Source organism: Chaetodon auriga, chromosome 13, assembly GCF_051107435.1.
Source record: "Chaetodon auriga isolate fChaAug3 chromosome 13, fChaAug3.hap1, whole genome shotgun sequence".
Taxonomy (NCBI): Eukaryota; Metazoa; Chordata; class Actinopteri; order Chaetodontiformes; family Chaetodontidae; genus Chaetodon; species Chaetodon auriga.
In genome coordinates this window covers 6,288,934-6,306,800 of record NC_135086.1, presented here as the reverse complement: position 1 = coordinate 6,306,800, position 17,867 = coordinate 6,288,934, and the positions used below count along the sequence as shown (strand labels likewise).

General features: G+C 42.7%; 1 protein-coding gene across 1 annotated transcript in view; it reads right to left on the bottom strand.

Annotated features, from left to right (window-relative positions):
• The window catches only part of tmem163a (transmembrane protein 163a), a 55,021-nt gene extending 37,714 nt beyond the window's left edge, over positions 1–17,307 (bottom strand). The window contains exons 1-2 of the mRNA XM_076746877.1: positions 16,366–17,307; positions 11,084–11,203 (exon numbers count right to left, since the gene is read on the bottom strand). Coding sequence (XP_076602992.1) covers positions 11,084–11,203; positions 16,366–16,567 — 322 coding nt within the window. The 5' untranslated portion in view covers positions 16,568–17,307. The remainder of the gene's footprint in view (positions 1–11,083; positions 11,204–16,365) is intronic.
• Positions 17,308–17,867: the final 560 nt, after the last annotated feature.

Below are 17,867 nucleotides of genomic sequence, written 5' to 3'. Positions count from 1 at the left end.
ATTACTGCAAACTTCAACTTTGTATCCATAGCTTAGAATTGACAAAGAGCTTTAATCTCTGCAGGAAGTGCCTGTAGTGGTGATGTGGGTGAGAGAATTTATTATTTACACAAGTATATTCATAGAGATTTTCCATTTCCTAAGATCGGTTTGACTCAAATACTCCTAAACCCACAAGCAGTTCTTCATCTTCACATATCCAAGCTCATAAGCCAACCCTTTATCAATACTTACAGCTCATCAAAGACCCCCTGCAATACGACTCGGGGGCTGGGTATCATACATTTTGGGTTCAGACTGAAATGTGTTTGTACCACATTTGAAAACTGCCTAAAGCTGGCACTTTAGTCACATATTTATTCATTTAAATCCAATAAAATGAAATTAAATAAAGAATCTTAGACTGATTTGAGCAAAGTTCCTGTGCAGCTACTTGTGTTCAGATGACAATTTAAAGTTTGGATCCTCAAAGTAACGCATCAAAGAAATGATTGTTTTGGTATCTGTAATTAAACTACTATAGTTTTAAGTACATGTAGCTCTGCAACATGCATTTAAATTGAACTCACTGATAGATTCCCCAAAGTATGAGATTTTGTATGCTTGTCATGCCATGTTGCATCTGAAGTACATAATTATAAGAAGAGGAAAGTAAATAAAAATCAAAATCCTGCTTAATTACTGGTCCGGGCCATGATGCACTAATGGATGTAGGGCAATGACCAAGACTAATAGAGCGGAAGAAAAATGGGTGTTCAGGGGAGAAACATTAAGACTGTGATTTATAACTCTGACATTATCCTCAGCCTCATAAAGATTTCATGTAGACCTACAGAACAAGGCCTGCGTACAAACACTCACACACCTCCAGTGTTACACACACAGGTTCATGCACGCACACCAAAGCAAACGTGCGGTGGGCACTTCAGTCACTAACGATCAAGATTCGGCTGTCTTGTCAGCAGAGAGAAAATTTCACGGCAAAAGTTGCTGTAGGTGATAAAGACGAGACATTTATTTGTTATGAGGTTTTAAATTCAGAAAACTAGAAGCACTTTATTCAAATATTTCCTGTACTTCAGACTGTACTGCTTCAAGAAATGTATTCACATCGCCGGCCTACGTCATTGGCTGCCGTGTGAGGATGGCACGTCTATATGTGTGAGGAATGTGATTCGTCTGTGTCCTCTTGGGGCTGAGGAGGAGGAGGAGGAGGAGGAGGGGAGATGTGACTGAAGCATCTGGTGTGAGAAAGCGAGAACTCTGAAGACAACCTCACTGCTGCGCTCAGAGGAGTTTTCAGAGAGTGTGAATAGCAGGGGATCTGTTTACTGTGACAGCGTGGTACTTCTGCAGACAGCCACGCAGTTATACTGCGGTATCACTGATGAAAGCTTAGATTACAGCCGCGCTACATCTCACATGTGTCAACACTGTACTGGATTAAAGTTTTCACCAAAAACTTCTATCATCAATCAACCAAAAATGAACGAAATAGTGAAAAGCTTGTCATCCTTTACGCAAGAGCTAATGAAATTGGTAGCAAAGACACACATGAGTAATAGGGAGTGCATTTCTGGTTAGCATATGACAGCAACTCAGTGTAGGAGTAGGACTTCATTGCGGTGGATTTATCTGAGGAGAGCAGTGAGGACTGGAAGAAACAAATAAAATTCCTTCCACAGCAAAGATGAAGGATTATTCACAGATTCCTCTCTGCTCAGGTCCATTTTCACCATAAACGAGTATATATGAACCAAGAAGACTTCAAAGTGAATGTGTAATATGGACAGAAATATGACTCATTCATTTATCATGTCTGATTTCCCAAAGTGGACAACTGATTATGAGCGTTATTAGTTGCGACTAAAATTAAACTTCGTATCTTGTAAACAGGGATGCACACTTGAGCCAATAAGGTAACCTACTGTGGGAAATGTCCAACAAGCAGGACATTAAGTGGCTACTTTGGCGCTCTGCCACCTACAAAGAATCAAACTAACCTTAACCAAAGTGGTTTTATTGTCTAAATCTAACCACAGTCTGGATGCGAGCGCTGAATTCAAATGGTATTATCACAAAACTCAGTGCTTGGTCTGCTTTGCTTTCACACCCCGAAACAAGCTGCACCAGAATTTGATTTTCAAGCTTTCTCTCTGAACAGCAGCAATCGTACCAGTCGAAGCTAAATGAAAATGCACAACTGCACCAGAGCTTGTTAGAGCCACACTTCACAGTTTATGTGTGAAAGCAACCTTACCCACCTCCTATAAAGTAGAGGTCTTACAATCAAGATCACTGCTTTAATGAGTTACCTCCATGATGTACCTATCCTGGAGTCACTGGGAGTAGAGCTAATGGAGAGTGGTCTTAATGCAGAGCAGAAAACACCTCAACAACCCCACTCCATCCCTGAGAAGTCAGAGTACCCTTGTCCCCATTCTGTCAACAGTTAGATATCATATAGTGATGCTCTGTACTGCAGAAGCCAGTGAATCTTACACAGACCAAATGCCATTTGTTATGTAATTGCTACTAAATGGCAAATACAGTCTAAGCACATGCTGTCAAATCATGGCTGTAAAGGACAGCATTATCCTCTTCAGCACACAATACTTAGATAAGGCAAAGAATGACACGTTTAACCACTAAAGATTAACATACCAGTCAACAGCCAGTCTGTGGCCCCATTCTGCCTCGCTTCCCTGCATTGTCTTCTGTTGTTCATGTGTAGACTCTCAAAGAATCAAAACCGTGTGGAATGACAGGGGTATTCACTGAACAGGGAGCAGGAATGTGGAGCATTGGAATACGACCGTAGCAGTTATCTGGGAGGAGGAATTCATGTTCAGAAAGTTTCAGGTCAAATTATCCGCGTCGGATTCCTTGGTGATCTGATAATAGCAATCCAGCTTGAATAGACATCTTTAAAAGTAATAACGGGTTTCTCTTTCAGCAGCTGGCAGATAAGTGGAGGGGAGGCTCGTGATCTTTTTACAACTGGACTTAAAATCAGCAATTGAGGGAAAATCACAACAATTGTTGAAATGGTTCACAGGAAATTACATGAGACATTGTATAAAACTGACCTGATGGGACCAAGTTTTAACATTCAAAATTTCATTGGGCATTGCTGTGTAAAGTTAATCTGAAGTGTTGCGGTCAAGTCAGATGAGATGGCGTCATGAGGTAATGCATGGTGTGGAAATTTTGTGCACCACCGTTTTGCTTAACTGGAAATCCAACTTCTTCCATGTTTTTAAACTACAGCCTTGGTCACATTTTGGCAAATCTGCATGATGGGACATTGTGTGGCTAAAATTCAGATGCTGTTCTGTTCATATTCAAATAATACAGCTTGTTTGTATGAGTTTGCATCCGTCTATCAGCAGACCTGAGCAAAGGCATCACAATCTTTCAAAAACCTATTATAACAGTGGCAGGAAAAGAGTCATGAAAATACTCATGTGAAACTAGTTGCTAAAAAGAAAGTAAGAAACTACTTAGTTCTACTGAAAGATGAAGTGGCATATGTTTGGTAGATGAATGCTGCTGGTATAACTGATTCCTGTAGCTCAGAAATGTAAAAGAGTGCTGGAGTAAACACACATATTTTCAGAGTAGATGACGTTTGAAGGGGAAACTCACAGTTATAATTGTTATTTGCCAACATACAAACACGTCTGTTTTACATACATCCAGATACACTACATTATACTGCAACACACACACACACACACACACACACACACACACACACACACACTTGTTAGTACTCAGTCTGGCCAACACAACTATTAATGATCCTCACAAGGATGACAGGAATGACAGGACGTAAATTATTTTGATTCCTACATCTGACAACATATAGCCTTGCACTTCTTTCCGGCTGGCAACTTGGTATTTACCAGTAAAAATAGACTCCACGGGAAGGGACGGGAAAACAAATGAATAAATGATCGTGTTTTCTACCCTGAGACAGACAGTAGGTGGGGTTGAGCCTATGAGTAAGGTGGAGGGAAGGAAACAGAGGATGGAGAGAGGAAGCTGAAGAAGGGGGAGATTTGGGCGGAGAGGAGGAAAGGAGGGAAAGCGGGTGGGACCGAGGGATTGGGGGAGTAAAGCACAGAGAGAAACTGGAGCAAGAGAGGGAGGCGGGGAGACGGATATTGGTACGAGTGTGTTTCTGCGGCGACTGCCCCGATATGATGAATGGCCTGCAGATACCACAGCACAGCTGAATGCAAACATCTCTATTGTGTACAGTCTGCCTTCTGTGATTCATCATTTGTTTTTGCCCTGCCTGTGTTATTCTTTTACATCCAGCAAATGAGACAGCGGGGGCAGCAGGAGTCAGCAAACACATCTCTAACGACCACAAATTCACATTACCGCACTTTATCACGGTGCTGAAAAGCATGACACAAAGAATGATTGTCCTGTGACTTGTCACAGTTACAGACATCTTCTGTCTTAATTACAAACATGTTCAACCCTGTCTGCCACGGTCTCATGACTCATGGTGTGAATCTCCGAAAACACTTCAAGTCTCATTTTATTTAAAGGGTCTATATCATTCCTATTGTCAATAAATCCCATGAAAGCAACAAAACCAAGGATACATTATGAAGTCTCCCAGCACTTTCCATAGCCTGCAGCTCATCTGTTTGCTCTGAAGACATTCATCTTTAAAATGAATCTCACATTAACTGGTTGTTTGAAAATGTTTAAGCAATTTCCTAAAACTACTGCAGCAGCATTTCTTAGGGACTATTTCCACCCGTGGATTGATACACACTTGGTGTCCTCGTCAGATATGGCACCAAGTGCAACTCATTGATGGAAAAAGTGATATCAGACGAGGATACACAGATAATATTTACGATGGTGATCAACTCACTGTCAGTTTTGGTCTTGTCGTGGGATTTTTTTTTTTACTAGAATATAACCTACTGTACTTTCTAAAGATGAAAATAGAAACATCAAAGGTCTCCAAAATCTATAAAATAAATAAATATATATGTAATGTATTTTAATGACATGAAAAGTCAGCTGCAGGTGATCGACCTCATCTGCAGTCAGTGGTGCATATTTATCCTTCATGTAAATAAAGCAAGTGGCCAAATATTGATTACATGACGTCGGCTAAGTTAATTACAGCCAACACCAGAGATGTTTTTGCCTTTGCTGATTGGTCGGCGAGGAAATAAGCAAACTCAGCTAAATCTACTCCTTAAAGGTGCTTACAAAGTTTCTCTTTGCATTCAGTGTTGCTCACCAAACCACACTGTGCAGAACGCATGAAACACAGTCCGCCTCTGTCCCTCCCTCCAGCCACAGTCTCTCTTCTCCAGCTGCTCTCGTTGCTATTCTCCATTTTTCCACCTGTCCAAGTCATCTCTCCCACTCGAGCCCTTTTAACACAGCCAGTTCAAGGTCGCCGTTTTGTATAAAGCATACAAACACAGTTCGAGGGGCGCTGTTGTTCTGCCTTTAAGCCGGCAGCGCAGGGAGGAACACATTCACTGCTGTCTGTCGTTGTGTTTTTTAAATTACATACTTATTGCAGACATTTGTCAGCTGTGCCAATGAGCGAACACACAGACACAGGAGGCAGGAGAGAAGGCCCTCACTGCAGATCACGGTCATTGTTGCAGAGGAAGCTACGCCCAGCTTATCCAGGAACACGTAAAAAGCCTCACATTATAAATTCATGACTTCATCAGCTCTACGTGGAATTCAAGCAGAACTGCTTGCTGACCGGCGCAGAGAAACGTGCTTCTGGTGAACAGCCAGGCTCCTGCTCACACAATAATTACGCTCAGAACGCGGCGTCACATCTCTTTTGCTTTTCCAGTTTGGTTCAGTGTAAAAAAGCAAAGCCAGCTAAAACATGAGTCCTCTGAAAGGTCTTCTGACTCCATCCAGCCCTGCAGTGATCCCTTTCTCTCCAGTGTCACCTGACCTTCCCCGCCCACCCGCTCACCTGTTCCCACTTTCCCTCGTTAGTCCTGCAAGATTTAACCAACACATTTCCTCTCACTTCCTGCCAGAGCATCAAAGTTGCTATGTGCTTTGTGCCTTTTGCTTTCAAGCCAGTAGAACCTGAACCTGCACCTGTACCTATACCTGCCCGCCTCTAAGTCTATATATACCCAATGTTTTGCAATAAATCACTGAACTGTCCCGGTCTGCCTCGGCTGTCTGTGTTTGGGTCATCCTCCCTTTGTTGCTGGATGTGACACATATTTTCATGTACTTTATAATACTGCTGTCATAACCGGTCAAGACTCTTATTCAGGGCAGCAGAAATAAAGTAAAGTATTCTTTTAAAGGCTGAAACACTAAAGTGCTAAAATATCCATCCAGGCCGTGTAAGATTAAAGAACCTCCTCCTAGGTTCATAGATCAAACATGGGTTTAATTCTCACCAGTTCTTTCGTACCACTTGTCAAACATGCGTCTTTTGTGTGAAGGTTGAGTTAACTTCTCATACGCTCTCTGCTCAGCTCCGCCTATCCACAGCTACAAAGTCATGGCACAGATAGATATCCATAAAGTGATGGTTTATTTATAACTTATGTTGAGTTTTTACTTTATGTATCTGGGTTAAATCACAGTAATTACAGCTCTACTGCAGAGGGAGAGCGAGAGAGTGAACAAGAAACAGAGAAAGAGAGAGAAATAGAGGATTGAGAGGGAGGCTGTGAGTAAAAGGGTTAGCCATTTCTTTCTTCCTTTAGTCCGAATCTGTCCTTTGCTGAACTTTATCACTCCTTTTCCATCTATCACAACCCTGATTTCCATCTTTCTGTCCTCATCTCTTGTCCCACTCCAACTTCCTCTACTTGTATCACAATCATTCTTTTTATTACTTTTTCTCATTTTTTCCCTTAATTTAATTCTTTTCCTAAATCTTTGGCACCCCTCCTATTTTCCTCTGTTTATTTCTGTCTATCTGTCCCCTCTCGATCTCTATCCCTCTTTACCCCCTTCCTAGCACAAGCTTCCCATTTTCTCGCTCAAACATTAAATGGTTGTTGGCAGTGCCACTGGTGGGTCATGCGGCATCCTATTAGTCCACAGGCCAGCTCCTATAGCCTGCTCCTAGAAGCCCCGTAAGGCAATCTGAAAATCATCCCTGTTGGTGTGCAGTCCGTCTCCCGCTCTGAATATGGAACAGCTTTCCCTGTGTCCGCTTAGAAAGCACAATAGACATGCATCACATGAACACAACTCAGAAATTCCCTTCTACCTGATAATGAAACAATATCTATTCAGTTACTTAGGTTGGGATTTCTTACAAGAAACACAGAAAGGCTGAAAAAACACCCCCTCCTCTTTATATTTCAGCACACGGGTAAAGTTCAAGTGCTACATTTAAATGAAGGAAATGTGTATTTCTGTGTGTGCAAACCTGCTATAAGCTGTGTTCTTCTTCACTTTCACCTGTCTGTTATCCCGGTTTATTAGGATAATCTGTCGTGAATTATGGCTTTGATTTCATATTTCACCAGGATTTTAACAGAATATGGAACAAAGAAGAAGAAGTTCAGGGAATATTTTTTTTAAACCTGCCAGTGACATTTAATCCCTGGAAACATCACCATCAATGCAGCACAATAAAACGCTGGGTCTCTACTGCTAACTGCAGAAAATATTGTCTTGGGACTAACGTTTGTTTTCACAGACCCTTATTTACATAAAACAACAGAAATAAACGTACGTGGGAGGGTGGTAGTGTCTGCAGCTCTCTCTCCCTGGATTCTTTATTTCATTTAAACAGAGAATCAAAGTAAATAGTCGTCTTTTAGTGTTTTCCTGAAGTGATGAATATTTTATTTTGGAGCAAAGCTCTTAATTTAGTCCCTCAGATTGGAAATGTACGATTCAGATCCACGAGCGCTCACGTGCCTAACTGACCAGCACATGAAGGAAACGTGCTGTCTTGTGGTTTCCTGTGTGTGTCTGTCACATTTGTCGAAGAAATGACTCCCTGGCACTCTGCCGGCCACTTTAACACCAGCTGTACATAAACATACCTGCTACTACGTCTTGAAGCGTGGTCTACGCTCATTCTCTGAGCCCGACATGTCTGATAAAGCCTCGAGGACTTGTACCGCTTTCACAGGTGAACAGCCAGCGAGGAGAGCACAAAGGACGGCTTCTTAAGAAAGGATGTGAGTTAACACAGAGCAGCCACTTATAATCGAGACATTAAAGCCTCAATACAATCGAAGGCAGCGCAGAGAAGGATCGGCCTTGAGCCCTCAGTCCGTCTAAATGTTAAAATTCTGCTAAATGTCGCAGAAGGACAGAAGGTCTTTGCTGTTCTCCTCAGAGAGAGAAAAAAAGGGAGATAGAGAAGAAGATGGGCAAAGGAAAAAAGAATAAAAACTAGAAAGGCTGGCAGAAACAGGATGAAGGACACATGAGTAGATAAAGAGGACTTCGACTTTTACCATGCTTTATTAAAAGATGTCCACCGGAGGAAAACTATACAGAAGGCGCATAGCATTTATTGGAACTACCTCCACCAATAGAGAGAAAATAAAGGGGGCAAAGAGGGACAGATATGATGAGACAGCACATGAAGAGGAAGGTAAACAAGGATAAGGAAACAAGCTGATGGGACGTAAAAGATAAAGGATGGAGGATGGCGAGAGTGAGAGAGAAAGTAGGGCACAGGCTTGCTGGTGTTCTTTAAAGTTGAGCCATCAGAATCACTAAATCCCCGACGCTGCCTGCCAGGACTCATCCCGCCTCGTCCCCTGGTACCATCGCACCTTTCAGAGCTTCACGCCACACCTCCATATCCATCTGTCCCCGGCCCCTCTGCTCTCTGTCGGTTGTCCCAGCCCCTCCTCTGTCTTTTTTTACCCCTCTCCATGCTGCGTGGGGGCAGACGAGGGAAGCGTTGCATTCATTTATTCATTTCCTAACCTAGCGCCCGTCCTCTGGAGGCTGCAGTTATGGCTGGCGGAGTCGAGCCCGTCTACACCCTCCTGCACCGTCGTCCCTCTGTTGTCTCTTTGTGGGTCATCTTCTGTTCAAGTCTCTGTGTTGGAACTCTTTGTCTCTGTCTTCACTGTTAATATTAAAATATTTATGAGACCCATTTTAACTAAAACAAAGATTTGACAAAGTTTAAATGCTGAACCCTGTGTGGCCAACTGAGTAAACTACTGAGGAAGACAAATTAAAATATAAGTTTTCTTCCTTATTACAGTGGTTCATTATTTTTCCTAATGATAACTGCAGACTCTATGTCATCTTTGGATTTTATGAACACTTGAAATTGGGCTTTTGACCTAATGTTATGTTATAGCCCATGTACAAGAGCTTTCATAAGTACTCCCACCTCCCTCATGTAGCTTCCTGGTTGTCCTTGTAGTTGGTTTCTAACTGTGAATCCACACAGCTGCATTACTTAAAAAGGCAAGTCTGCGGTTAGCACATCAAGGATAAGGAAAGGTCTGAAAAGATTGGGACACTTGGTGGCGTGCAGCTGATGCTTAGCCAGGATGACAAAGCAACATCCTGTGGTGCGCTCACCAGAGCACAGTGCACGGTACACATCATCCATATCATAAGACAACGAAATGTGTGCTGAAGCCGTTGCTACATCCTTTTACAACATCAGAGGGATCAACGAGGTAAAACACACGGAGTCTGAAAAACCTCCAAAAATGAATCACCAGACAGGCTCCAGAAGAAAAAACAGTCATTTTCTTCCAGATCTGAAGTTGTGAGTGCCAAGTACAATTAATGCATGTTTATTATATAAGGGAAATCAAAGACATCATGGACACTAGATTATGAACACTCCGGCTAGGAAAACTCTCTGATGAAAACTCTGAGGAAGAAGCTGAATAAATAACTAGAATTTACTCTTTTGCACTCTCCTCTTACCTTAATGCTGAATATGTTCCTGTGTTAGTATAACAGTATCTCATCTGCCCCTTGTTAATCACGTGTTTTGAAGGAACAGTGGCTAATACCTACATGTACTGAGAATATATAGTAGGTAACCTCACATCTTTGCCCTCTTCCAGTGAATCAGAGTCTCTTCTATGTTATATTTACTTTGAAGGAATCGTGTCAATGCCACATAAATGGCAGGGAGCCTTGAATGTATGAAAAATTGAGGAACTGCAAGTTAGTTAGCTCAAACTACATGACTGAGACTAAAAGGACGAGTCTGAGGCAGCACGTTGTGAGGTTTACTATTAGTCTGCAGTTTCTTATTGCTCATATGCGATTAAAGCCTCGACCTGAAAGCAAACAATACAGTTTCACAGCATCTCTTATTGTTTTTGTCACTTTTTGGACATGAACTGTCTTCCATGCTCCTCCACTGTTCCCCTTGTAGTTAAGCGTTACATATCGTTAAAATAGTTTTTTTGAGTGTTTTTTTTTTTTCCGGAGAGCTGACCTTCAGCAGGTCAGTGTGAGTAAAAGGCACATGCTCTTTGTCGTCATACCGCTCAAGAAATGTGTGACCTGTTTATGATACACTGATTTCAAATTAGTGAGGGTTCAGGCTTTCCTTTCTTTTGTAAGAGGCCAAAAAGGCTTCCTTTAAAACTCGTGCACTCTCAGTGAGGCTCGTTGGACACGCTGAAAGAATCCATTGAAAATGTGTCCTGAACGCACCGTGGAATCGGTTAGCTCTGTGTTTTTTTATCAGCGCTCTCTCGTCTGCTGTTTTATTGTTTTCATTGCAGTCGATGCTCAAATAAAGCTCAGATTATCCCTACATTAAAATAAATGTGTGGGCAAAAACCATCAAACTAACAAATATCTGCTTTTGAGTGCTAGAGTGCCTTTGTGGGACAATGTACCTCAGGCCATCCACTCCGACCACACTGCGTGAGAGAGGTTTGTAAAACTTACTACATGTTTGCACCATTACTACAACAGACATTTAGATGACAACATCCCCTCTGAGTCAACAGGGAAGTGAGAAACAAACTGCCTCAGTCACGCTTGTCGCTGCTGGAGAGCTCATACACTGTTAAGAAAAGCTACTGTCCAGCACTTTAGTACATTCTACCTACAGACGAGTGATTAAAATGCTTACTGAAAGCCACCACAGCCAGTATGATTGTGACCACGATGGAGATCCAGGAGACCCAGAGTGCCTTCTTCCTGTAGCTCTGAGCCTCGTGGGGCTTCAGGCGCATGCTGCTCTCCAGAAGACCTGCAGTGAGACACAAACTCTGTTACAAGAACAGTTACATCTTTCTTTTCTGTGTTTTGTAATGTTTATTTTATGTCATCGTTTATTGTGCGACCTTATCAGGCAGCCAGAGGTAACAAACCTTTTCTAAGACTGCAATGCAGCACTTTTAAATATTGACTTTCATGGAAAAAAAGGTTAGGAGACCCACAGAGCAATGCTAAAAAGTTGTTCAAATTCAGCATTTTGAACCAGCAATTAATTAAACCACTTTGGATAAACAATATTGTGTTGTTTTGGTTAAGATAATGACAGCTTTCTAATGCAAGACAAGCCAATCAGCCGTATCCTGCAATTCAATCTAAAAGGAGGTCAGAGGTCAGGCTAGAGAAAATCTCCATAAATTGACTGTTGTACCAACTGCAATCAATCCTCTACAAAACACCCAACTGACCTATCAATGAGTTCTTATTGCAGTTTCAAACATCACTGCAGCTGTTTCCTCCACCCTCCGTGCATGGCTCCTGTTAGATAATGCTCCACACCTTCCAAGAGAGCACCGGATCATTGGGGATTAACAGTGTGGGACACAAAACATTTTGTAATGTCCAGAGACGTTACACTGCAGATTACAGGTCATGAGTGAAGCATAGCTCAACAGCAGCTTGTCAAACTTAATTTAAGCAGAGCTCCAGTCACGGCTGCGGGGTAAAGATGGCCCCTCAAACTTCCACAAAGCAATTAGGAAATAAAATATTCAGGATGTAAAATTACCAAGGAAACCAATCAAAGTATGTCAAGTTCACAGAATAAGTCAGACTGCCTTTGTTGAACAGTCTTAATAGCTTTTAAAGCCCCGTCCTAAGACTAAACACAGACGGCGTTAAAGCAGAACACTCCGTATAACAACCCGCATGTATTTCCTCACGGCTCACAGCTCCACTTCTCTGTGAGGAGTCTTTGCCTGAAGTCACAGACAAAACAGCCCAGATTCTGCACTGCCTGAAGCTGTTCCATTGTCATGAAGCGTGAGGCTGTCTCTGCAGACTCATGCAATATTTATGAGTCTGAACTTTTACATCCAAAAGAGCTTTTAATGGTATCAGTTGTCATTCCACCCAGAGGCTTCTCCCAGAGACCATATAGGCCGTCGCCTGTGAGATGCAGGTGTTTTCCTTTTCAGACCGCTAGTTTGGCTCTGGATCGGGCAGACAACAGGCGCTAATGAAGGGGAAAACATGGCTCCGTTAACCTTTGAACCAAATCATTCGGACACAATTCAGTAATCATGTCTGAATGGAACTTCATGGTCTTTGTTTTGGTAGGTTAAGTGGGAAATAAAATGCCGTCGTGTTTGGAAGAGAAAAATTTCCTGCCGGCTTCGTGGATTTTTTCTCTCACTGGACAAAGCCTCCACACTGATGACACTGCTGTTACGAGAGTGATGCTGAAGTCACACACAAAAATTAGGAAATGCTTCGCCTTGTTCATTCCTCACTTTTTCAAACCAACTGAATTTCTTTGAATGCTGCAGGAACTTTCACCCTCTGTCTTTCATGTGAAAACCCACAAAACTGGGTCATTTTTGTTGCAAACATTTTTCAGGGTGCCACATCACTTGATCTGCAGGAAATCACTGACTGTCATCACTCTTACAGCTTCAATGTTGTAACTTGAATCCTGATCAGCATTCACTTATGACACTTCAAAATCAGCTGTAGCTCTACATTTTGAAGAAAGTTCACTTTGTGACCAACTAGACTTACAAAGCACATCAGGAAGCAACATGATGCACCTCACAGGCTCAAAACTGTTACTGTAAAAGGCAACACAAGGGGAAATGAAATGCCTCTAGCGGCTGATAGAGAGCTGGTAAAGTCACATGATTGTTTTATCTTGTAAAAAGGCTTTCATACTGCTGCAAACACAACTGATGACTGAACCAATTCTCAGCAGTAACAAATCAAACCATCCATGGTGCTTTGTGCCTCTGTAAAAATTTGAGGCCCCACAAAAGACAGATTTTAAAAGAAAAGTAGAAGTTGCACACGTCCAGCTTGTTACGCAGGCTTTATGTCTGGAATCTGAGCTCCTCAAGCCCAAGCTGAGATCCAGTTCACCCTGCATGCAGGCCTTGTAGTCCAGTGTGGGTATGGACAGAAGAGACTGTGCAGACAGAGCATCCAGAGGGAGCTGCTGCCGCTACTGGGATCCCTCACCAGCTTCCCATCAGTGAACACTGCCACCTGTTTTTAATGGAAAGCCAGATCCTTGCACTCTGAGCAATGGACAATTGAGTGTTTCTCATACAGCTTCTGGGAGACAAAGACAATCTTGACATCTCCAGTATGGTGCTCATTTAATAGTTAAAGATCAGTAATGTATTCCACTGAAAACCTCAGACACAAACCGTTCTCAGCATCGCAACAGATGCTTACCACACAAACCCGCTCACCTCTTGACTTTCAGCTGATGTGAAATCACCTCATCTGGCTGGAATTGATTTCTTTAACAATACAAAGTCAGAGAAAATCACATGGCTTCAGGGGAGTTAAAAAGCATCTAAACGGTCTCCGTCAGGGTTTGTGCGTTTTTGTACGTGTGAGGGAGTCACATGGAGCAACGTTTACAGCTACAATGAAATGTGTCCAGTCATAAGAGCAGACACCGACTTTGGCATTGAATTTGTCGTGATGTCTTCTAACTCGGCTGGACATGCTCTGCTGGCTCAAGGGGCCACCATGATTTTCTATGGATATCAGCATAGTTTGCAGGCAAGAAATGGTCAAATCTCTGAATGTTCATGATCAAAACACACTATTCAAGATTACCTTCTTATGTATATCTGCAGATACACAGTTCATAACCGAGCACCTACAGCGCCCAGTGGAACGACACAAAACAACTAAATAACATTAAAATGTTATGGTGTCCAAGTTTCATACTAAGAGGAAAAAACTGACATAAACATAAATGTGGTTACAGTGTGTGTGTGTGTGTGTGTGTGTGTGTGTGTGTGTGCGTGTGTGTGCGTGTGTGTGCGTGCGTGGGTGGGTGGCAGAGGAGGAAGTGAGACAGCATGCTTAAATCACTTTGCTCACATGATCCCCGGCTGGGGGGATCAGACGGCAGAAGGCATGCGCTTAACATCCCATACATCACACACACACACATTTGTGTGGGTGTTTGGGTGAGATTGTGTGCGTGTGTGTGTGTGTGTGTGTGTGTGTGTGTGCCTCTCTTCCTCTTGACACTTGTCTCTTGTCACACCTTTCTTTTCTAAAAATAATTAACATCAGCCATGTAGCTCAAAAGGCTGATTACACACACACACACACACACACACACACACACACACACACACACACACACACACAGAAAGCCAGGAAACACATGAGTGAAGATAACACTCTTGGGAGGAGTGTGACCTGAAATAGATAAATTAATTACTTTTTAACATCATCTGAAAGACTAGCGCTACCTGTCTGACTATAACTCTATCTGACACGACTATACGACAACATGTCTTCGCATGACAGACAGACGGACGACTGGCGTGGAAAAGCATGATCAGACTGCAGAGGTGCTCTAACAGCAATGGCAGAGACGTTTATGTAAATAGGAGCGAGATGAGGAAAGCGGAGGAGGGAGGTAGACGGGGAGAGTGTGAATGTGAGAAATATATTGTGCTGAAATGTGTGTGCGTGATGTGTTTGTTTAAAGCTCACTTTAAAATAAAGTTCCCTCCTGGACGCCTGCTCATGCATCTCTGCGAACAACCCTCAGGCAACGGCCTTTCTGACTCTAATGACTTCACCTGACATCACGAGCAAAGTAACACAAATGATGGTATACAGTTAAAGGGACATGCCGCCATTTTTAAACCTAAACATCTCTTTACTTGTGATAGTCAGTGCAGCTCAGCCTGTTAAACCTGCTGCATAATGACATCTATGGTTCCAGAGAAGCTTCGTCAGAACCCTGCTGATGTCACAGTGATGTCATCAGGTGACATGACTGTTTGCCAGTCAAATGACAGATGGTATTAAGTTGGGAAATACAGGATCTGGTGCTCTTGGAGCTTTACCCACACAAGCAACAAAGAGTCAGTATATCTGCGCCTCTACTGCTTTGATTTTTGACCTTTTTAAAGTTCCCACACTTCATGGGATCACTGGAGAACCACTTAAAGGGTTCAATCTTCTTCCTAAGGGCTAAAATTTAACAACTGACCATTGTTTTAATGCTATTTAAGGAATGACAACATCTTTGAAACGTGTTGCAAACAGACAAAAACTGGACAAACGCATCTTTCATCTATCAACCCCATTCTGACCTCTTATTTGTTTAGATGGATACAAGGTGGACACTGCAGGGTGACTCCACCTCTTGAAAATAAGCCAAACCCAACACTGTCACAACACTAAATACAATAATATTGTAGCATATTAATGATATTAGTGTCATTAGGCTACTTAATGCTGCACAGTTTGCTTAAAATGTCAGTTGCCTTGAAATCTAATCCCACAAACAGACATGATATTAAATAAACCAACTGAATGAATATATAAACTAAGCCTCAGGCTTAGGGTTTATTGTATAACTGAGGCCCTCTTATTATCCACCCTGGAATGCGTTGTTTCTCATGTTCTATGCGTATGAGATGATGAACGGGATTAAATTAGCAGAAAAATCACACCCAGACATTCTCACATGTGCTTAAGCAAATGCAAAGGCACACTTGAGGGTTTGTTATGCATGCATGTGACTGGTATCACAATCTGTAAAGCAGACTGAGTCTATGAGCCTCCTGGTTCATGTTGGGAGGAACTATTGAATTCCCATAGCCAACTTCGTCCCCAGAAGCGATGTAATACATGAAACTGAAATTAATGAATGGATGGCTTTGGGCTATGGGGGCTTGAATCAATTTAACGATGTTTTAAGCATTGAATTCAACTTTTGCTTCACTCACTTTTGCTGATGTAGGACTATCATGAATTATTTAAATGAGAGCGTGCTATAAATACCTCATATGGGTAAAAATACCCGTCCCGTCTCCCCCATCCACCCCTAACACACACACACACACACACACACACACACACACACACACACACATTCACAGACATGCACATCCATAACTTTTAAAAGCCAGCATGACAGAGACAAGAAGAAGTTACCTTCTCCCTCCACACTGTCTGTGATCTTCATCTCCTGACCCGTGGTGAACGCCTCGGGGTGGCCGGGGCTTTTGGCTTGCTGGTGATGGTTGTTGCTGAAGCCATCCGGGGCGCACTGGCCGTTCCGCACCATGGGAGGGCAGGGATCCACGATAGTCGGGTCTGGGACAGCGTAGGACTCGTGGGTCGCCGGGTCCGTCATTGTTCTGGCAGTTGTTGTTTTTGCTCGGGGTCAAAGGCAGAGAAAGATGATGAGGATGATGATGGAAAGAAAAAAAAAAAAAGATTCACGCCGGTTCGCTGAGTGCAGCAGCCATCCAGCGCGTCCAGTATGCCACCGGTGTCGGCTCAGTTACGCAGGGGGTGGCAGAGAGGAGATGGCGATAAGAGAAGATGAGGGATAAAGGTTTTATCTGTCCAGCACCAACCAACTCCCTCTGTGTGAAGTCAGCTCTGCGGGCTCGCTGAAAGGCTTCCCTGTCCGACGGAGCCAGTTGGAGACAGTTTAGGGTTAGATGCGGCGACGCGATAAATCGCTGAGATCTGCTGTGAATCTGACAGGCGGTGCCAGCAAGTTTTTTTCCTCCTCCCCTTCCTCCTCCTCCCAGAACTCAGGACATGGTTCCCATACAGGCCATAACCTGAAGTAGTCAGTGACATCTATTTAGATCACTCACAGCATTTTTAGAGGCACATTAGACAACATTTAAACTAAAAAGTAATGTTGTTTTTGTTTTCTGGATATACTGTAATAAGGACATGTGTCTGCTCTAATCAGCCTACTGCTTATTTATCTAAGTAGATCATTGACTTTCCATCTTTCTTGGTGGTGAATTTGCTCTCAGAGCTGCCTTACTGACCCGTGCTTATCAAATAATCAAAACCCCTGGAAATCAACTCTTTCTCCTCCTTCGGCTTCTTGATGGCACGAGCTGCCTCTGCACTCAGCCTTCGCGTTCAGTGGGTTTACTGCGCTACGACAATTAGCCACCAGGTGGCGCCGAAACGCAGGCGTGTGAGCAGGTGAGGATACCAGAATCAGAATGCTTTATTGATCCCAGAGGGGAAACTGGGTCATTTGTAGTTGTGTCCGTTGTGGCTTAAGTCAATGAAATAGAAGAGGAAATAGGGATACTTAGAGAATATGTTGAAATGAAGTCATGTGCTATTATGGAGGCAATATGGAGAGGAGGATGCTGTCCAAGTGAAGTGCCATTCTGGACAACGTTTAGTCATTCCTATCCATTTTATTTACTTGTTCTAGCAGCTGCAACTGACCCGATTTCCCCTTTAAAAAAAGTTTAAAAAGTAAAATGTGTAGACTATACTACAATTTAAATCGAGCATAAATAATAAACAACTTGAAACATGTAAATGTAAGTAAAGAATTTTTTCTAATTATGAGGTGATCAGTCAAGTGAGTCCAGTAGGTCAAGGGGGAAGGTTCTTTGACCCAGAGTGAGTGACACTCTGAGGGAGGAGTTTGGTGGTCACGGGCAGGA